Source organism: Hydra viridissima, unplaced genomic scaffold, assembly GCF_058129835.1.
Source record: "Hydra viridissima isolate aposymbiotic clone 2 unplaced genomic scaffold, HvirCarnegie_v1 scaffold_2, whole genome shotgun sequence".
Classification (NCBI taxonomy): domain Eukaryota; kingdom Metazoa; phylum Cnidaria; class Hydrozoa; order Anthoathecata; family Hydridae; genus Hydra; species Hydra viridissima.
In genome coordinates this window covers 2,575,650-2,596,876 of record NW_028324301.1, presented here as the reverse complement: position 1 = coordinate 2,596,876, position 21,227 = coordinate 2,575,650, and the positions used below count along the sequence as shown (strand labels likewise).

At 28.1% G+C, this 21,227-nt stretch overlaps 3 protein-coding genes across 3 annotated transcripts; 1 reads left to right on the top strand and 2 right to left on the bottom strand.

The window, feature by feature from the left end:
- The first annotated feature begins 1,214 nt into the window (after window positions 1-1,214).
- Window positions 1,215-6,712, top strand: LOC145183868 (scaffold protein ILK-like). The gene is made up of 12 exons (XM_080059341.2): window positions 1,215-2,676; window positions 2,816-2,981; window positions 3,261-3,356; window positions 3,467-3,563; window positions 3,649-3,696; window positions 3,927-3,950; window positions 4,089-4,183; window positions 5,535-5,644; window positions 5,786-6,029; window positions 6,123-6,222; window positions 6,308-6,438; window positions 6,537-6,712. Exons 1-12 carry the CDS (start codon window positions 2,588-2,590, stop codon window positions 6,675-6,677), a joined length of 1,341 nt encoding a protein of 446 aa, XP_079915467.2. The 5' UTR covers window positions 1,215-2,587; the 3' UTR covers window positions 6,678-6,712.
- A 4,017-nt stretch (window positions 6,713-10,729) lies between these two features.
- LOC145183910 (uncharacterized) lies at window positions 10,730-13,371 on the bottom strand. The gene is made up of 6 exons (XM_090080466.1): window positions 12,619-13,371; window positions 12,300-12,485; window positions 12,007-12,043; window positions 11,742-11,905; window positions 11,464-11,613; window positions 10,730-11,219 (listed from the first exon to the last, which is right to left on the bottom strand). Exons 1-6 carry the CDS (start codon window positions 12,757-12,759, stop codon window positions 11,022-11,024), a joined length of 876 nt encoding a protein of 291 aa, XP_089936592.1. The 5' UTR covers window positions 12,760-13,371; the 3' UTR covers window positions 10,730-11,021.
- Window positions 13,372-13,417: 46 nt separating this feature from the next.
- Window positions 13,418-20,916, bottom strand: LOC145183889 (mRNA export factor-like). Its single transcript, XM_090080461.1, has 10 exons — window positions 20,667-20,916; window positions 20,243-20,335; window positions 17,838-17,924; window positions 17,183-17,422; window positions 16,570-16,596; window positions 15,558-15,664; window positions 14,941-15,013; window positions 14,034-14,135; window positions 13,862-13,954; window positions 13,418-13,760 (listed from the first exon to the last, which is right to left on the bottom strand). The coding sequence occupies exons 1-10, from the start codon at window positions 20,823-20,825 to the stop codon at window positions 13,674-13,676; spliced, it is 1,068 nt and encodes a 355-aa protein (XP_089936587.1). The 5' UTR covers window positions 20,826-20,916; the 3' UTR covers window positions 13,418-13,673.
- Between the last annotated feature and the right edge of the window lie 311 nt (window positions 20,917-21,227).

Sequence of the window (21,227 nt, the reverse complement as noted above, 5' to 3'; positions counted from 1 at the left end):
TTAAGAGGGGTTTTGGTAGTATCATTGAATAGCACCTTTTCGGCATGAAGTTAATCCTAATCGCATTGGGAGCATAGAGTTATTTAATCTCCTTTCCTGAGCAACAATATTTTTTGTTCACGCCTATTTCTATTGTTTAAATAATCCAAATATCTTTTCATGGATAAAATACTTATTAAAAAAAGTATTTCAAATTTTCTAAGACAAAATTGTTAATACTGATGATGTGACAAGGTTTTTATCTTCTCTGTTGAATGAAAGATACAGGGCTACTACAACACTGCCTATTAGCAAATCTGACTGTGAAAAAGGTTTTTTCATTAATGCAGATCATACACCATCTCTTCAGACATAAAAAGTTAACTTAAAATGAAAAACCTATCATCTTTGATGTTAACTTTGAAGGGGCATCTTTGTAGAGGTTTAACTATTGGAGTATGCAAAGAGCCATGAAAGAGGGCAGCTTATAGCAGTATCGGTCATTGTTAAAAACTATTTCTGAAGCTATTGTAACTTTTGTTAAATTAAAAAAATTATTCATTTTTCTCAACTTTTAACAGCTAAATTTATATTTTTTGAAAACTTCCATATGTTAAAAGTTATTTTGAACACTTTTGGGAATTAAGTTGACAAAGTTTGTTTTCCTTTTCCTTTTTATTCGTTATTATCACCGTAACAAAATCTCTGAAAAGTCCATTACTAAATAAAATAACAAAATAAACAAAAATAACAACTTGTTAAAAAGTATTAGTTCATAAGAGAAATAAAATACGCAAACAATTTTGAAAGAGCTAGTGTATGCTAAGAGGAAAGACTTCCCAAAATTTTACAAACATAGGCGTGTTTAGGGTTGACATTAACCAATATAGCCGCTTAAAGAGCATCATGCCGAATATGTAATGCTCTATTGCGTCATTTTTTGTGTGTTTTGGTGTCGTAATTTCCTTGATTTATTTCAGATCAATATATTTGCAGATATTATCACCAGTAAACGTTAAACACTGATAGTAGCAGCTGCAACATATTATCATGAGTTAAGGATTAATTTAACGTTAAATTTTACATAAATTAAGAATATCTTCCAGGACATGTTATTAGAGATTTAAAACAAAAGTATGAAAAAATATCAAGCCCGATGAAAAGCGATCACACCGAAATAAAATCGAACAATTACGGTAACTTAATGAAAAACAGCGCTTTGTTAAATACGAGCTGTTTAAATCGCTGCTAGACAAAACAGCGCTGGTTTGCAAAAAAGTGACCGTACTTGTTGAAAATATGTTGTTGTCTTAGTAGGATAACAACTTTTTCCTTTCTTTAATTTAGAAAGTAGGATATATTTTCAATCAGAGTTATAAACGAAGATGTAATTAAAATTATTTTTAATGAACTAAGTACTTAAGTAAGCGTAAATAGGTTTACAATATCACTTAATATACCAACATTCGTTTACCTCAAATTCCGCCCATTGTCAACCATTTTTGTTGATAAAACTATAAATTGTGGAGTGTATGAATAAATATATATTTTTACAGAGAAAGGGAAGTTTCTAATACAATACCTTTGATATTTAATTTCAATTGAAGCGTTTATGTACAATGTCTAATTTACTAATATAACGAAGACAGGTAAACAATTTTTTTTTTCAAAAAAAGCTTGTAAATAGCTTTATTACAACAAATGATTTGTCATTACAAAAAAAAAAATGTTTATAAGTTAATGTTTTTTAAGATCAACTATTTCTACTGCAATTTTAAACTTCTTTTTGTATTTGATCTTAAGGACAAGAACAATATCTCAGGCCTTTTTTTTTTTTAAAAAAAAAAAAACTTGTGTAATGCTTGTAAACATGTTCTGCAAGTTTAATTGTTTAATTTAGTATACAAAACAATTTTAAAAGGTACTATGCTTTAATTTTAAAATAACTAAACTGCCATAGTTCATAATATGTTATATTTGCTTTATGCAAAACTGAATTATGGTTTGTTTATAGGTGCCTACCACATTAAAGATGTATAAGTTGATTATAAAAATAGTGTTTACAGAAAATAGTGTTAAAGGAAACATATAGGTGCTAACAACTTAAAGAGTATAGGTAAATAAAAAAATGTACCAATCATAAAGTTGTTTAATCCTCTTTAAATCTGGATGAATTTCAGTCAATCAATAAAACTTGCACAAATAGAAATACTCATATATAAAAGATATATCAAGCTATAAGTTTATAAAAATTTTATTGCAATTTTTAATTGGTCAAAATGTCTTACCCAAATTATTTTAAGTTTGACAATATTAGATGAATATGTATATAGAACATATTAAATATTGTCAAATTTAAAGTAATTTAGGTAGGACATGGTTTTAAGATTTAATCTTGAAAATATTCATAGCTTCATTCTTCTTGGAGAATTAAATGTTAGGTGTTTAAAATATGTTCTTTTTTTATTGGGAATATATGCTGTTAGTTATTTTTATCTAGATATTCTTTTCATCCTCACAAATAAAAAAAACTACTGTCATTTTTAAAATTTTAAACAGTTTTCAATGAATGTTTGAAAGATTGTATATTTAAAGTTAATTCGTTCAAATGGAGGATATCTTCTCAGCATCACGAGAAGGAAATGTAAAATTTGTGCGCCAGTTCCTTGATAATATTGAAAATGATCTAAATGAAGGGTACCTTTTTTTTTTTTGCCATATTTTTATATGGAAATAATTAAAATATTGAGTTTAATCATTACAAAAAGTTTGAATGTTTTTTTTTAAAAGGTATAAAAATAATTTGCACAATATATATATATATACAATCTTTTAGAGATGACCATGGGTTTACTCCTTTACATTGGTCATGTCGTGAAGGTCAAATGGTTGTTTTTGAAATGTTAATGGCACGTGGTTCACGTGTCAGTGCACGAAATGATGGAGGGGATACCCCACTTCATTTGGCTTGTGCCCATGGCAATAAAGAAATAGTAACTAAGGTAAAAACTTTTATTGTTAGATATATCTAAAAGAATTATTTTTAAACACATCTATGAAAACATCGAATTGTTTAAAACTTGGTTTTTTTTATACACTTTTAAAAATATTATATAAATTTTAACTATATATGGTTAAATAATGAAAACTCCTTTCAAAATTCTTGGTCTTTGAAGGTCACTAAAGCAATATTGTATAACAATTCTGTTCTCCTCATGTACTTTTTCGTGTTTTTCAGATATTTTCTTGAAAAAGTTGAAATTTTTTTTTTGTTTTAATAGCTAATTCAGTATAAAGCTAATCTAAACCTAATGAATGAACATGGAAACACGCCTTTGCATTATGCTTGTTTTTGGAATCTGGAAACAATTGCTGTTGTAAGTATTTCCTAACTTCTATTTTGATTATTAACTTTATTTTATTTATACTAATTTTTTTTTTTAACTTTTTTTTTTTAAAGTGTTCTATTAGAGTTTTTTCTTTTAAGGAACTGGTCAACTCAGGTGCTTATGTGATGCAATGTAACCGGTATGATGAAACTCCATTAGACAAAGCGACCCCATTTTTAAAAAATTTATTGAGAGGTATGTAATTAACAATATTGTTAGTAAATTTTTTTATGAATATTTTGTAAACTACAACAAACAATATGAATGAAAATTTATTTAGATAAAGCAAAAAATCTTGGGCAAGATTTAACACGTCTAGAATTCAAAGGTTAGAAAGTAACTTTTTTTTTTTTTTTTTTTTTCTTTTACTTTTTAGATTAAGATTTTAATCTAAATTATTTTTCCTATTAAAACACATATAAGTATCATAATAATTATTTTTTTATTACTTCTATTAATTACCTTTATTCACCGAACATTTTTAAAAATAAATGTAATTGTAATTGGTGTATCTTGCAAAACTAAATAATTTTACAGTTTTTTGTATATTTTTTTTAGAACCTAGAGGATTGAGTAATGCTGGTGAGTTATAAATGTTTTTAATGAAGAGTTGATAGATTAAACATTTTCTGCTGTATTAGGTTTACGAATGCCTTTTTACATGTTTTAGTTTGTTTAAGTGAATATTTTTTCATTAAGCTTATGATTTTTTTCATTTAGCTTACGATTTCTCAACATTAAAAGGAAATAATGCTGGGATTGATGTTGGAGACATTCATCTCATGGAAAGAATAAGCGAAAGTAACACTGGAGAGGTAACTCAGTGAAAACCTTTTCAGATTCTTCAATTGCCTGCTAACATCCCTTTAAATTCCTTTGGTGTAGCATTGTCCATTTGGAACTTTCATAGAAGATCCAAATGGACAATGCCACACCAAGTAGAAGTTAAAAAATTTTCTAACTTCTACTTGGTATTTATGACTGGCATTCGAAATTAAAAATTAAAGCCTATAATAGGAATTCCCCCAGTCAGTCAGATGTTCCAAATTATTGACAAAAAACCATCATCGATGAGGATTCATCATTTAACCATCATTGAGGATTCTCAATACTCTCATTGATGATAACTGCTTTAATATTTAAGAAATCTGCAGATATAGATGAGGGTAATGGAGGTCTCTTTGCAAGTGATAATTATTATCTAAAGTTTATATTACCTAACAATTTTTACACTCTTTCAAGTTTTCTCGACTCTTTTGCTGATGTCCCACCATATGGGTAGTTTTTATTAAGTAAAAACTACCCATATGTGGTAGTATCATTTCATGTTATTGTTACCTCTTGATTTTTTACTTGTGTTGATGAAAGTCATATAGAAACATTTATGAAGGAACCAGTTTCTACTGATTTTGCCCTGTTTTAACCATTAAATATCCCAAAATAGAATAAAAGATGAAATCTGACTTTTTGCATGCCTTAGTTTTCTTTAGTTCCTGTAATGTTCAATCTCAGCTATTAACGTTTATCTTCAATTGACTCTGGTTTATTCATATCATTCCTTTCAAATGAATTTGAATCAATTCTGCCTCCTTTTCAGTTTGATTTATTTGACCAAACCAGACAACTTGCTTTATTCACGATATTTGGCATTTTTCCAGAAACGTCATAATAAACTAATATTTAATATAATTTGCTATAAAAAATTTGTAAAAATATGTTAAATATCCAAAAAATGATTTTTAATGTATATAAAGCATTAAAACATTGTTGTTCTTAACCCCTTGTTGTTTATAAGTGTTAATAAACAGTTTTTTTGCACATTTTTCAGTTGTACTTTTTAATAGTTTTTAAAAAATACAACAATAACATCAAAGTGCAATTATATCATATAAAAAAGTTTCTCTAAGCATACATCTTGTAAAACTTTTTTTTTTCAGGGTAAAAATGGTGAATTTTGTTCCATTATGGACAGGATTTATGAGTCTATTGGGAGCAATAATTTTAATATAATTTGACAGCAACGGATACCAGAGTTTTACCTAGTGCAATGCTTATTTAAAGCACAATAAAAATAGAAGTTTTGGTTATGTATATGGATTTAAGAGTTTTACAAGATATGCTGATGAAATTATATATACACTATTTTTCTGCATTTATATTCTTTAGTTATTTAAAGGTGTTTGGAATAATGTACCTGTTGTTGCAAAAAAATTAAAACTGCATGGTTTCCACAAACGATTAGCTTTGGTTTTCAATGATGAATACCCCAAATTAAGGTATTTGATGTAAATTTAGGTAAAAAGACATAAATAAAGGTAAAAAGATATAGTAATAATTTGACTATGTAGAATAATAATACTTAAAAATATCTTTATGAAGAAAGTTTATATAAAAGGGTTTTTTGATATCTGTTTTAGAATATTCTCGCATCCAAATATTTTGCCTGTTATCAACGCTGTAGCAAAACAACCCAATCTTATGGTGATTAGCCAGTATATGCCTTATGGTTCTCTGTACAACATCTTACACGAAGGCACAGGAATTGTGGTTGATCAAACACAAGCTGTTAAGTTTGCTCTTGATATTGCTAAAGGAATGTCTTACTTTCATAGTTTGGAGCCTCTTATTCAAAGATTTACTCTCACGAGCTACCATGTCTTAGTATGAAAGGCGTTTTTTAGTTTACGTTACTTCGTCTCTCCTCTTTTTGATAATTTTTTTTCTGTGTTAATTTCTCAAAAATTATATTTTTAGATTGACGAAGATCTTACAGCTCGAATTAGCATGCAAGATGTTAGATATTCTTTTCAAGATCATACAAAAGTATACAGACCTAACTGGCTCTCTCCAGAAAGTAAGGAAATGGTCTTTTTTTCTGATGAAAAGCCTCTAATTAAAAATTTTGAAATCTATATGAATCTATAAACTATGATTTATAGTGCTGCGGAACAGTCCTGAGTCTGTTGATCAGCGATCAGCCGACATGTGGAGCTTTGCAATTATCATGTGGGAATTATCGACGAGAGAAGTACCTTACGCATCACTATCGCCTATGGAGTGTGGGATGAAAGTATAATGATTTTTGTTTATCTTTATAGACTGTTGATTTGTATTCAATTCCAGGACATACTTTCTGATTGATCTTTGATTTAACTATTTATGATTTAGATTGCAACAGAGGGTTGCCGACCTCCAATGACACCAGGAATGCCAAATCAGTTAAGTAAACTTATTTCGCTATGTTGGAATGCTGATCCAACAAAACGACCTCGCTTTGACCAAATCGTTCCCATTATTCAAAAGATGTAAAACGTAAAGGAGAATAGAACCAGCTACATCTAATTGATTGGTAGGTTAAGTTCACCTAAAAGGCATTTTCAATAATATTAGGTATAAATTTTGTAAATAAATACACTTAGATCTCTTTTTTAGGCCTATAATTATGAACTTGAGTTTGTTTTTTTTTTAACCAGTAAAAACACAGTAAAACCTCATCTTGTGCCTTTTTATAATGGATAAAAAAACTTTTATATTGTATTTTATATCAGTCTGTAAAATAAACGAAAAGACTTCTATCTGCGTCATACATTTTTTTAGCAAGAAAGAAGCATCATTTATTTTCCATTTTGCTTGGTTATTTACCTTAAATGACGGTGTTTTAAGATGTTTTTCTAACATTTCAATTTTCAACTCGTACTTTCTCAAAATAATGCATCGTTCGTATATTGTCATCTGTTTTTGATAGCGCTCGTGAAAGTATTTTGATGTCTTTGAATTATTGTACAACACTCAATATATTAATCATTGTTCATTGTATTAAAAAGAAAAAAAATTAAGTTGCAAAATTTTTTTTCGACGCATATTCGATGCGGACGCATTCGAGATTGTTGACTAATCGCGAGGTTAGAATTATTTTGTTCTATCTCCAATTTTAAAAGTTGGGAGAAAATGAGTTATTAATTTTTGTAAGTAATAATAACTTTTAAAATACGCATTATTTTAAAAACTTTTTTTAAATAATTTGCTTAAACATAAACTATTTAAAGCATAAGTTATTATTTCTTTAAAACTAAAAGCTAAAACTTTAAACAATTTTTACTTTTAGAAAAAATCAAAAACTTTCTCCCAACGTTTTAACTTGGAGATAGAACAAAATAATTCTAACCTCGCGTAATATCCAAAATACCGTGGTGTGACCTAACAATATCCTATGCTTTAAGAAAGTCCTAATTTAAGAAATGGCAAATTTCGTATATATAAAATAAACATTTGGGGAAAATAACTTAGTTATTTTAACTAGATATCTAGTTAGTTAAAGTCTTTATCTTATATATACAAAATTTTTTATTTTTTAAATTAGGACTTTCTTAAAACAGGACTTTGTTAGGTCACACCACGGTACTTGGTGTTATTGCTGATATTTTAAACACTCGCTAACCATCAATTTGTAACATACGCTGTGCTGCATGCGATATAGAAATATCCCCGTTCGATATTTTAAGCCTATAAAAGTTTAAAATGTAATTCAGTAGCAGCAACGCATTAATGTTCAATAGATTTCATAAACGTTACATGGGTTCTAAATTTGAGACGCTTATATCAATGAAAGATCCTATACAAAGCCTTTTGAGAGGCGATATCAATCAAAGATCTTATAAAAATCTTTTTGAGAGGTGATGGTAACAGGGGGGGGGGGGGCCATAACAAGTAATTTTAAACTTTTACATTAAAATTCAAAGGACTTTGAATTTAGTCTCACACCTCTCAAGACATTGATTAATGAAATTTAAACTAAAATTGGATATTTCAACAGAAATACTCGTGTCATTGAAAAAATATTAGAATAAAAATGCTATGCTTAAAGAGCGTAAAAAAATTTTGCGATTTGTTAGGAAAAATTTACCTATTAAAACTCGATTTTGGAGTGGAATTTGTTTTTTGTTGTTTTTTTTCGAATTGCACTGTTTCGTAACTTGAAAAATTAACAAAAAACTAACTTTTATCCGGAAAAGGCAATAGTGCTTAACTCAAGATAAAAATTACGATTTTAATAAAAAGAATTTTATCCTTAAAAATTATGATAGCACTTTTTTGCCTAAAACCATCAATAGTGAAGAAAGTGTGTTTTGTGTAACCTGCTCGAAAAAAGGTGATCAGAAACTGACATTATTACGTGCAAACGTTCAGAAACTGACATTATTACGTGCAAACGATCAGAAACTGACATTATTACGTGCAAACGATCAGAAACTGACATTATTACGTGCAAACGATCAGAAACTGACATTATTACGTGCAAACGTTCTTCAACATTAAGAACAATCTAAAGTTCAAGGATGAGCTCCTTTGACCATTTACATTATCTGTAGGTTTCAAGTTTGAAAGCTAAGTAAAGATAAAAAGATAATTGTGCCTTCAACTCGTTCATCATCAGTTTGTGAAAGAAAAGCATCCACTTTGCAAACTAACACTCAAAGCACCACAATATCGCTCGAAGCTTCAGAAAAATGTTCTACAAAATCGTATTCAATCCTTGTTTGTGGGCTTACTATTTTACATCTTAATCAAGACATGAAATTTTAAGAATCATAACTGGTACTGATCATATCGGAATTGAGCAAGTGAAATCATCAGTTTTGGCTTCCAAAGAAGCATCTCCACCAAGTCAATTAAACTTTTGCCAAAAACAATTCTTTTTAAAATTCAAAAGCTGGTTTTAACAATATTTTTCATTACAAGCTCCTCTCAGCAGCACAACAAAACTCTTCAAAGAACCCCCATCTAGACAGAACATGATAAAAATTCAACATTCGGCTTCTATAACAATTAGATGAGGAAACTTTGATCAGCTCTAAATCAAATCAGCTTAATTCGATTAGTAGAGTAAGTTCCTTTCTAAAAGTTAGCTTCACTCATATTGTTATGGAAGAGAGTAAATCTGCACCTCACAATTCTTTGAAAAAGAGAGAAAAAACTTAGTGCTCTTGATTTTATTCACCCTCAAAATGTTTGATGATGTTGTCAAAGTTTTCGCAAGAATTTGACTTTGGAGCCAAGGTTTCCAAGTTCAAGCAAAGTTTTCAGTCTTCTTGCTTCAGTCACACCAAACGTCCATGCCGTGTTTTATCACGTGTCTCAATTCATCAAAATGAAGAAAAAAGGCTAAGAGTTCTTTAATGCACAGACTATAGAAACTCTTTTATTTAATGCACAGGCTATAGAAACTCCTTTTTTTATATAGAAAATCTTTTATTTCAATTTCAAGGAGTAGAAACGAAACCTTTCACACCCAGACTAAACAAGCCAACTGCTCAAATGTCTCATTGAATACAGCATATAACAAGGCTCTAAATCATAAATTCTTATCAATTTTACTTTCATGAGTAAAATAAGGGAAAAACTCAGTGGAATTAATCATGCGAATTTTAATGCAGGATTTCATTAAACTAAGGATTTTTGTAGGATGTTTCATTGATATTGGGGTCAGAAACTTACAACACATAATCAGGTTAGTCCTAAGGCAAAAGATACTTTTGAAATTTTCTGATATCATAAAGTAATTGGTATAACATGAGTCATCTTTGAATTGTTTATTGAGTAATGTTAGACCACTCTTTCCAACTCTTATTCTTCATGTCACAAATTATTTAGAGAACAATATATTGGGTTACGAAAGGTCTTTGCTAGGGATTTACGTTTTCTTAAAGTGACGTAATTTAGATAAAATCCAGCGATTTTTTTTTTTTTATAGCCCGCCCAAAACAATAATTTTCCATCTTTAAATAAGCGAATATGAGGAAATTTTTGAGTTTAATATCAAAGACACGTTTTCGTACAAAAATGTATTAAGGGAGTAGTCCAGCATTAATTAGAACGAACCATCTATTCAACACTTTTTATAGATTAGAAACTTCAAAGTAAAAAAGTTGTTAAATTATTTCTAACAACTTTGCTGTTTGGTCCCTAACTCCATTGCTTTTACATCAGATTGGTTCTTTAGTATTTAAAAAAAAAAAAAAAAAAAAAAAAAAAAAATTTAATAATCCTATTTAAGAGCTCCTCTTTAAATTTTTTTGGTCAGATTTTGATAAAAATTGAGCAAGAAGAACTTAAAAATAAATTGCACTGATTTTTGCAGAATGCGCATTCGTTTGTTTTTTATGTTAAATGTTTTATGAAACATTACATAGCTAAGTGTTTTATGATATATTACATAGCTAAATGCGAAAATAGTTAAAATTACTGTAACTAATAAAGTAAAGATTGCAAAAAATGCATTCTTTTCACTGCTTTTAAAGGATCCTCTCATTACACAACTCTCTGACCTTTCATTTAAGGGTATTAAGAAAAGCAGATAAAAATTTACCTGAATATCTATCTATTAACTGAATATTTATCTAAATAACAATATTTATGTACATTACAAACATGCACGTGTGTGTGTGTGTGTGTGTGTGTGTGTGTGTGTGTGTGTGTGTGTGTGTGTGTGTGTGTGTGTGTGTGTGAACTATAATTTTTAAATAGTATAAAATAAAGTAAAAATATTCCAGCCATGAGAAAAAAATATAGAGTAAAAAAATAAAAAAAGATGGCAAGATTTATTTCTTAAATACTATCAATAGCTGATCTTTGTTTTTTTAGATTCGGATTCAGTTAACAAGGATTTTCATTGGCAATTGCACATGTTAGCTTATCTGATTTTATTTCAACACGAAATAGTTGGTCAGTTTTCGTACACAAACATAGTCTATACTTTTTTACATTAGATATCGGAGTACCGTTGAGTGCTGCATTCGGTATTCGTGCTGGATTTACACGAATTCCACCAAAAAACCCATCAAAGATTAAATCCTAAAAAAGTAACTCAAGCCTTTGCTAAAATATTATTTTGTATTTATATTATTCCCAGCAAGCAAACAACGTTGTTTCAACGTTGTGTGCTTGCTGGGTTATATCTTATTTACATAAGAAATATGCAAAGAACTTAGCAACAAATTTATATTTTTATGAAAACACCACTATTATTTGGTTATCACCCACAACAGTTGTAAATAGAAGTTGAACCACAAAAAAATCTCAATTTCAGAACACTTACAAAATTTTTATTTTTGATGTTGAAGAGGACGTCACCAACTGCGTTTGTATGAAGATTTTTAAAATCACCGTAGAATCCTTGATTTCCAGTCATGGATATGTTTCCACCCAAGGATAAAAATGACAAATCAGTTTTATCATCCGAAACAACCTTAATGATTTTAAATTTTTTAAGTTTTATTTAGGCCATCAAACAAACAATAATTTGCAAGTTTATGCAATGTTTAAAAAAAAACCTTTTAAAATGCTAATAATTCTCCTCTTAAGAAAAAAAAATACCCTAGGAGTACGAATGACATCTGTTTGAATTGATTTTCCGTCGAACTCGCCAATGACAGAGTGTAAAGATGCCCCATTCAAATCTAAAATACTTTTTTGCGAGCTGGGATCAAAAAATTTGAAATTTTCCGTTCTCAAAAAAGTTCCTTTATTCGTCACTTTCACTGAAAATAGATTTTAAAAGAAATGAAACCCCTATCTCAGGGATCTACCATCTAATTTAAAATCATAAGACATCAAATTTTAAAAATAAAAAATCATATACTTGATGATCTGAAGGAGTCTTCTGCAGAAAATTCAATCTGAAAAATATTTATAAAAAAAGTGCATAGTTTTTAAAATGTTGTTTAAATTTGTTTGTTTATAGAAAAAGTCACATGTTTACTTTTTCCAGTCATTTAATTTTCTTTTCTTTCTTTCTTTTTTTTTTTTTTTATAAAAAGGAGTCCTGAAAATCAATAAGCAAGATTTAAGTTACTGAAAGCTGAGCAATAGACTAATTCAGAATCAAAATAATTCTGAAAACAAAAAAATCAAAAAACAAAAAAATCAACTCACATCTTGGTTGTTGCCTTGAAAAACGACATCTTGGTCAGAAAAACCATCAATTGTTGATGATGAAAGAGAAATAGTTTCAAAGTCTGCATCAAGCATCCATTTAATTTCGCCTTGATTTTTAAAAAATGACATAGATGACATACCAGACAGCTGGATATTTAGAACTGAGTATAATATTATCAAAATCTAAATCAAATGTAAAAACTTAATAATTTTATACACAGACTTTTTTGAAACTTTTGAAAATAATATTATAAATTATTAAATATTATTATAAATATTATTATAAGTATTAAAATAAAAGGAACCTCCAGCTTACTATTAAATTTATCAAACACAACAATAATATCAACAACAAAAAGCCAAATGTCAAATATATGTTCTTTCTGTGCGTTGAAAAGGGAGTTTCATTTTGGTTGAATGCTTCATTTTCTTTTTCAAATTTCCAATGAGAATTCATATTAATTTTTTATATTTTCTGAAGGAAAAACAACAAAATATTTTGTGCAGATCAGCTAATTCAAGATATTTAAGATTAGTTAAATCAAGAGATAAACCTTAAGATCAGTTAATTAAAAAGATAAACTTTAAGGTTACTTTATTCCAAGAAATAAACCTTAAGATCAGTTAATTAAAAAGATAAACTTTAAGGTTACTTTATTCCAAGAAATAATTTTTAAGATTAATTCAAGAAATAAACTCTCAGATCAGTTAAATCAAGAGATAAGCTTTAAGCTCACTTAATTCAAGACATAATCTTAATCAGCTAATTCAAGAGATAATCTTAATCAGCTAATTAAGACATAATCTTAATCAGCTAATTCAAGAGATAATCTTAATCAGCTAATTCAAGACATAATCTTAATCAGCTAATTCAAGACATAATCTTAATCAGCTAATTCAAGACATAATCTTAATCAGCTAATTCAAGACATAATCTTAATCAGCTAATTCAAGACATAATCTTAATCAGCTAATTCAAGACATAATCTTAATCAGCTAATTCAAGACATAATCTTAATCAGCTAATTCAAGAGATAATCTTAATCAGCTAATTAAGACATAATCTTAATCAGCTAATTCAAGAGATAAACTTTAAGATCAGTTAACTCAAGAAGTAAACTTTAAGAAACTCGTATTTTATTTGATAAAAATAAAAGAATAGCAAAAAAAAATTGTCTGTACTTATTTTTTTAAACTCCAACTTTCCTATTTGATAAAATTTAAACCTCAAGTCAATCAGTACAAAAACAAAGAATGTCTTTTTCTCTGTAAGATTTAATTCTCTTTGAGAAAATTTGTTATTGCGAGCTCTAATTTGATGTTTTCAAATATTCACTTTTTAGATTGTGATTTCAGTTCATCTCCATAATTTTACTTTTTGGATCGTGATTTTAGTTCATCTCCACAATTTCGTATAAAGATTGAAGGTTTCAGATTTGTATTATAGAACTCATGACCCTAAAAAGTAAAAATTTCTAATTAAAACAAGTTCAGCTTATACAAAAATACTCATTTAAACTTAAATGAAAAATATTCTGGTTTTCTAAAATGTCACAAACCTTTGTCCAGTCATAACCAATAGAGTAAGCAAATATACTTCCATCAAAATTAAAACAACATGATGTGATTGGCTGAGGGCAGCCATCAGATGTCTAATAAGAGCAAAAATAAGCAACTCAATAGCTTTTATATAAAACCATGCAAACAAAAAGAAAATTTCAAAAGATCAACCTTTAGTTTTGTTCTTGCATCTTTATCCCAAAAACTATACTTTCCATCAGACCCTGCTGTTGCTAGAGTCCCATGTTGTGGGTGAAAAGCTATATCATTTACCTAAAAATAAATTAACCACTAGAAAAAAAAAATTAGATTGTTATCTTCTACATATACAAGATAAACAGAAAACTTAACAGAGAGAAACTGCAATCTTCTTTTATATATATATATATATATATATATATATATATATATATATATATATATATATATATATATATATATATATATATATATATATATATATATATATATATATATATTCTAGTATGTAGTAGATCCTGTAGTTGTATTAATTGAAAATTTGTGTTTTGCTCAAGGAAGAATGTCAGACAACTCTATAATGATTTATGTGGTAGGATTTGTATTTATATTTTCAGAAGAACATGAGGATACTAGTATGCTCTGTATTAAATAACTATGCTTATCTTTTGCTATTCATGTTTTTTAAATGGAAAGATTTAAGTGGATAAGGAATAAGACTTTATTTGTGTTTATTATGTGTTTATTTCTGAAATCCTGTGAATTTATATTTAACAACATAAACTAGCCTGAACTATTAAGTTTCATGCTTTATGAAATTTACTATATTTAATGTGGAAATCAAAAGTACTGTCACATGGTTTTATAAAAGTAACAAAGGTTTTCTACTTACTTAATACCATAAAAATCTCTCTTACTAAAATTTACCATTTTCAGTTATAACAAACGTAATCAAAAGATTTAGTAGGTAGATTAATAGATAAAATGAAACCTTTAGAAATTTATTCCTTCTAAGAGTAATTCATATATGTGAAGATAAATTCATATGTGAATTACATATTTTAAAAGTTCATTTCATACTTAAAAGTATTAAACTTACTGCATATATATCTTGTACTTGGCTGGCATTAGAGACATCTGAACGATGACACTTGAAAGTGAAGTTATCTTTGCTATAAAATAAAGTTAAAATTAAGTTTCATAAACTTAATAAGTTTCTGAAATTTATTGTTTAAAACATTTCACTTTTCTATAAAATAATTTTATCTGCATTTGCAAAGTCTATTAAAACTAAAATATTTAAAAATTACAATTTTTTTCAAAGCTTTTTTTCAAAGATTGTATAAATTTTACAAGTTGCTACCAAATTTGTTTATAGATAAAATGCATATGATAGCTACCAACTGGTAGGAAGAAATCGCTAAAATAACAATTTAAAACTGAGCACAGCAATGATTTAAATACAACAATGGCTAAAAAGTGATAATAGCTACAAGAATAACTGTAAAACAAAAATATGACCATGACTCTAATTGTAACAACTGATTTAGGATATATGAACTTTTATTTCTTGACTTGAATTATGCAAACACTTGCAAATATATGAATCATGCAAACACTTGCAAAGAAATGATTCATGATTATTTTTTGATTAAAACTGGTTAAAAATAGGCCTTTGCACAGCTCATAAAAAACCCTATTAAAATAAAAACTCACGGGTCTGCTGGCTGTATATATTGCATTGCAATTCTTCCTTCAACAGAACCTAGAGCAAAACCAGTAGGAGCACCAGATGCATCTTTACATATTGCTATAGATCGGTGCTAAATAAGTTTTACAAAACATTTTATAAAATTTATGAGTAACACATAAAAAATAAAATCTAAAGTCCAAAGATTTTAATAATGTTTAGTAGAAAGGAGTGAGAGACCTCCTTACCATTCAACTATATGCAACAAGATTATTATCTAGAAAACTTGACTAACTTTTAGTATCTGATTAACTTATTATTCAGTTTCAGTCTTCAGTCAATATTGACTTCAGTCTAACATTGACTGAAGACTGACATTTACATTGACTGAACTCTGTCAGACATTTTTTTTGATGAATAGTTTTTTTTTTATATAAACAAGCGAATAAACTGCAAATAGCATCAACTAAAAATAATCACGTAAAAGTTACTGATACATTTTCAATGAATCTTCTTTATATAATATGAAATTCTTTTTTAAAAAAGTTATTGTATTTATTTACTTCAAGCTATTAGTTCACTATATAAATTTATAAATTAGTTTAAAAAGTATATAAACAACTCAATCATTTCATACATTTTACTTCTAACCTTAAAGAAAGTTTTCTGATTTTAGAATCTTATATGCTATGAAAAAATTACTCTTATATGCTGTGAGAAAATTTTTAACTTAAACCCCTAGATAAAAACCTGTTCATGAAAGCAAACATGACTGTAAACATCTACTTCCAATTTAAAATTTAATTTTATTATTGTTGTTATATATGCCAGATTCTCTGACATGATTAAAAATAATTTTCATTTTTTTTATACATAGCTATACACTGACATCAGCTTTAATTAAGTAAAATGGTTTTAGCTGATCTCTCAGTTTTTTAACAACCGTAAAGATTTTTTTTTTCACTTTATTTGAATTAAAAAAGAATATTAACAACTTTACAATGTTTAGCATTACATACAACAAATATTTTTACTTACCTGATATTTAAGAGGCGATTCAATTTTCTAAAGAAAAATAAAAGATATTTTTTTAAATTAAGATGTGTTGATTTATGTCATAAAAACTTTACAACTTTTTCTTATCTTATAGAAACTTATAACACCAAGATTGCATCTTAATGTAGAATAAGGTTCTCAAAATTAATCTTATGAAAGAACCTAAATTTCTAAATATAAATCTTGATCACATAGAAGATTACACTGCCTAAAAGGTGATCTTGAGAGAGGCTTTTACCTTAAATAGATTAGAAAAATTTTGTTACTGACATTTATTTTTAACAAAGAAAAATTTAATTTTAAAAAATTGGGCTGTAAATAGTAACTGTCTAGTTATTTAAAATTGCAGAAAAAGACTTATTTTAACTTTAAAATGATTCCACTTTGATATATCATCCAGCAAACAGCTTTTATTTGAACTACTGAAAAAAGTTAAAATGAACTACTGAAAAAAGTTTACTGACTTATTCAGCTAACAAAAAAATTGCACTTTATAAAGAAAAAAGCCAAAAAGAAACTTTTGTAAAAAAAAGAGTGGAAAGAAAAAAATACCTAAGTATTTAATTTTTGAAATTAAAATAAGCAGTGTAACAACCTTAAACTCTGATGGCTCATTTACCAACTGGTAAACAAGTATTCCACGCTGTGCAGTGGATACCACAGCCATTGGGTATATTACATCTGCACAGTAGACCTTCTCCATCGTATTAAATGATTTTATTGGAGTGGACTGCCTAGTATCCCAGAACTTGATTGTTTTATCCCAGCTTCCAGTCATTAAACATTGATAATTTGGTGCTTGAATCCAGTGAACTGTTTTTATAGGAGCATCATGCTGAAAAAACACATGGCATCATCATCATCATCATCATCATCATCATCATCATCATCATCATCATCATCATCATCATCATCATCATCATCATCATTGTCATTGTCATCGTAATTGTCATCATCATCATCATCATCATCATCATCATCATCATCATCATCATCATCATCATCATCACCATCATCATCATCATCATCATCATCATCATCATCATCATCATCATCATCATCATCATCATCATCATCATCATCGTCATCATCATCATCATCATCATCATCATCATCATCATCATCATCATCATCATCATCATCATGATTCATCATCATGAATCATCATCATCATCATCATGAATCATCATGAATCATCGTTATTCATCTTAAATCATCATAAATCATCATCATCATCATTATAGTTATACCTGAGCACAGACAACAGCTTGGTTTGAAGCCAAATCCCAAATTTTCGCTTGATTATCAGCCCCAGCAGAAAATAGCTTGGTACCATCCTGCAAATTAACTTTTAATTACTAAAAAGTTAACTATTCTTTTATCCATATAACTGTGTAATATACTCAAAACTTGTAATATACTTCAAAACAAACCATATATATATATATATATATATATATATATATATATATATATATATATATATATATATATATATATATATATATAATTTTCTTCAAAACCCAACCAAAACACATTCAAAAATTGCAAAATTGTCAAGTTGCTAAATCTTCATCTGGAGACATTGAGGAGATATGAGACTCAAACTAATGAAAGAAATAGAGCCAGTGGAAAGAAGAAAGGTTTTGACATAAACAAACTGAATTCAATCAATTGAAATAAAAAATTTGAATGCAGTTGTTTACTTGTCAGAAACACTCGAGAACAAGGATTTGAAGCTTTACACCAAGAAAAAAATTCCAAAGCAACCGATTGATGGAGAATTAAAAGCAATGTGCTGTGAAGGAAGTTTGTCAAACTTTTCAGTCAACAAGATTTATGTATTATTGTGGACAACAAAATGTACTGCAAAAAGGATCTTTCAGTTTCTTGGCCATCAATATTATTATCATTCAAAAGGTGTCTATGTCAGCAACAAATTTAAGTATATTCAGACAGAAAAATAATTTGCTCTTGTGGCCTTAAGAGTCCTCCAACCATCACTCAAAAGACTTTGACTTCTAATTTTTACATCACCAATTGTCTTCAGAAATGTCTTTTGTGATATATTAACAAACACAGCAAAGCAGTTATCTTTTGGCTGTATTTGGCAACAATCCACTACTCCAAGAAGACAAAGAAGTGGTAAAATCAAAATGGCATCAAAATGGTTCCAAAAGATGCAAATCCTCCAAACTGCCCTGAGCAACCCATAATCAAGTCAGCAAAAGATGACAAAGAACTTAAGCAAAAATGGATAGCAGCATCGAAAAAGGTTACTGAAAGCAAGATCCAGGTCATGACAGCACCTACTCTCAAAAATATTAAATCACTTTCTAAGCATCCTTTGAAATCTGTACAGACTATTTAAAAAATATTAAATAAGACAATAAACTTCAATGTAAAAAAAAATTGTAATTAAATCATTAAGTATTTCTCAAGTTATTGCTAATTATATCCGACCAGAAAGTTTTGAGGCCAATTTATACACACACACACACACACACACACACACACACACACACACACACACACACACACACACACACACACACACATATATATATTTCAAATCACTTGCTAAAATGCACAACCTCTAACCAAATAGTGGACTTTTTTTATTAATAAGAGGGAAGGTAGAAAAAGTGACATGGCAGGAGTAGATTCAGTAGAGCAGAAAGTGGTATTGAATGAAAGTAAAAGGAAAAGCTTGTCATGTAAAAAAAGACATTAAAGTTCTAACAAGCAAGGTACCATTTTGATTGAGCAGTAGCACTAATAACACAACAGTTAGCAACAAGTTTAGCAACATATGTATGATTAAAAGACAACTCACCTCCAACACTTAACTCACAATGTCAATACTACAGAGAAATTGAGTGCATTCAAATTTAATTCATTTTTAAAAAAGATTCATAATTTTTAATCATTATGAGATAATACTATGAGAAAAAAAGATCATAGAAGGTCATGAGAGCATCCACATGGCTTAGCATTTTAGAAATAATATAATTAAAAAAACAGTTATTAAATTGATTAATTCAAAAATGCAAAACCAAATTAAAAATGTAAAATGCCATTGTGTATATAGTTTAAAAGATCACCCAGTGGAAGACCAAGAAAAACAGTTTAAAAAGTAGATCATACCATTAAAAACAAATCAACTGCAGATTTCAAGAAAACTACAATTTTATTTGAATATGTTTGTACAAACCAGTAGAGAGATGTTAATGAACTGCATGGTTCCTCATTTTAAAAAACGTAAGTAGGTATAGTTTTTTAAAATTAGTTTAAGATCAGTGTATTGCAGTGTTTCTAAAGAGGTTTTTAAAGAGGTTTTTGAAAAAAACCAGTCTAATTGTCACAGAAGTTCTTTGTGAAAGGTGCAGGAATCAGCTTTTAGTGGTGTTCAATATATGGAAAATTAGCTAACACTTTCTTGTATTCTTCCTTTTCCATCTACATTTGATGATACTAGGTGGATTGAATGGATATTGTTACCAATACAATAGACCTTATCGATGCTCTAAGACTCAGTTTAAAAAAATTTAAAAAGTCTTACCAAAGTCACTTATTTACATTAAGCTACTTTTTAACAATTCTTAAATCTAAACAGTATTTATTTAAAGTAACAAAAAAGTCAAAAAAATCTTACAGCATGCCAGCAGCAAGATAAGATTGGCTTTAAATGAGATTGCTCAGCTTTTGGTATACTTGTACCAGTTGCTTGGATCTCCCAGCAACGAATCTAGTTTTAAAAACAAAAAAGTAAACTAATGTAATACAAAACTAAATGTAATACAAACTTTTTCATTTTCATTCTCATAATCAACTTAAGCTTTTATATTAACTATGAAATGTAATTTATTTACTTTATGCTTGTTAAATAATTATCAAGAGGCAAAACCACCTTACCTTTAAAATATAACTAGAAAAATGTTAAAATCTTAAGCGTTAAAACTTGCTTTGAATGTTGAGGAACTTTGTAAACAATAAAAATAATAATAATAAAAAAAGATTGTTTATCCAAAAATTAAATTAGTAATAATAACTTATGATGCACTATTTAACATTCTGACCTTATTGTCCCAGGAAGTGGCTGCTAAAAAATTGGCATTTGGACTGAACTTCATACAGCTGATTGTATCAGATGGTGGTTGTTGTACTTCAACGTCTTTAGGAGTTGTTATGGAAGAGCCAAAGTTAAATGATGAACCTGTTCCACCAAATAATGCCATTGTTTTTTTCTGTTTTGTTTTTGTTTTTGTTTTTTTTTGTTTTTTTTTTAATATTGCTTTTTTAATGACAAGTTAAAAAATTAACAAAATCATTATTGAGAAATGCTAATTTTAAAGAAACTTAAATTCATGTGTCTTAGTGATTTTTTAAATGCGAATTTCATTCAAACCGCTAGTATATTGTTGATAGATTTAGATTTCAGACAACAAGCATTTTTTACAAGTATTGGTTAAAATAAATTACTTTTGCATAAAAAATAGTTCGTGATTTTTGTCAGTACAATCACAGTATATAAGGCATCTGCACGAATTCAATTACATCAGTCAAGTTTTGTGCGTAAAGAAATTTACTTTTTTGTGTCAAAATGTAACATTTGCTTAATTTATGGCAGTTTACTGAAT

Coding starts and splice junctions, on each gene's coding strand:
- LOC145183868 (XM_080059341.2), top strand. CDS start 2,588: ATGGAGGATATCTTCTCAGCATCACGAGAAGGAAATGTAAAATTTGTG. Junction 2,982..3,260: donor ATAAAGAAATAGTAACTAAG/GTAAAAACTTTT, acceptor TTGTTTTAATAG/CTAATTCAGTATAAAGCTAA. Junction 6,439..6,536: donor CTATGGAGTGTGGGATGAAA/GTATAATGATTT, acceptor TTTATGATTTAG/ATTGCAACAGAGGGTTGCCG.
- LOC145183910 (XM_090080466.1), bottom strand. CDS start 12,759: ATGAATTCTCATTGGAAATTTGAAAAAGAAAATGAAGCATTCAACCAA. Junction 12,044..12,299: donor TTCAAGGCAACAACCAAGAT/GTGAGTTGATTT, acceptor AATATTTTTCAG/ATTGAATTTTCTGCAGAAGA. Junction 11,614..11,741: donor ATGTCATTCGTACTCCTAGG/GTATTTTTTTTT, acceptor AAAATCATTAAG/GTTGTTTCGGATGATAAAAC.
- LOC145183889 (XM_090080461.1), bottom strand. CDS start 20,825: ATGGCATTATTTGGTGGAACAGGTTCATCATTTAACTTTGGCTCTTCC. Junction 17,925..20,242: donor TATCTTGCTGCTGGCATGCT/GTAAGATTTTTT, acceptor GTTAATTTGCAG/GATGGTACCAAGCTATTTTC. Junction 13,955..14,033: donor ATGCAAGAACAAAACTAAAG/GTTGATCTTTTG, acceptor TGCTCTTATTAG/ACATCTGATGGCTGCCCTCA.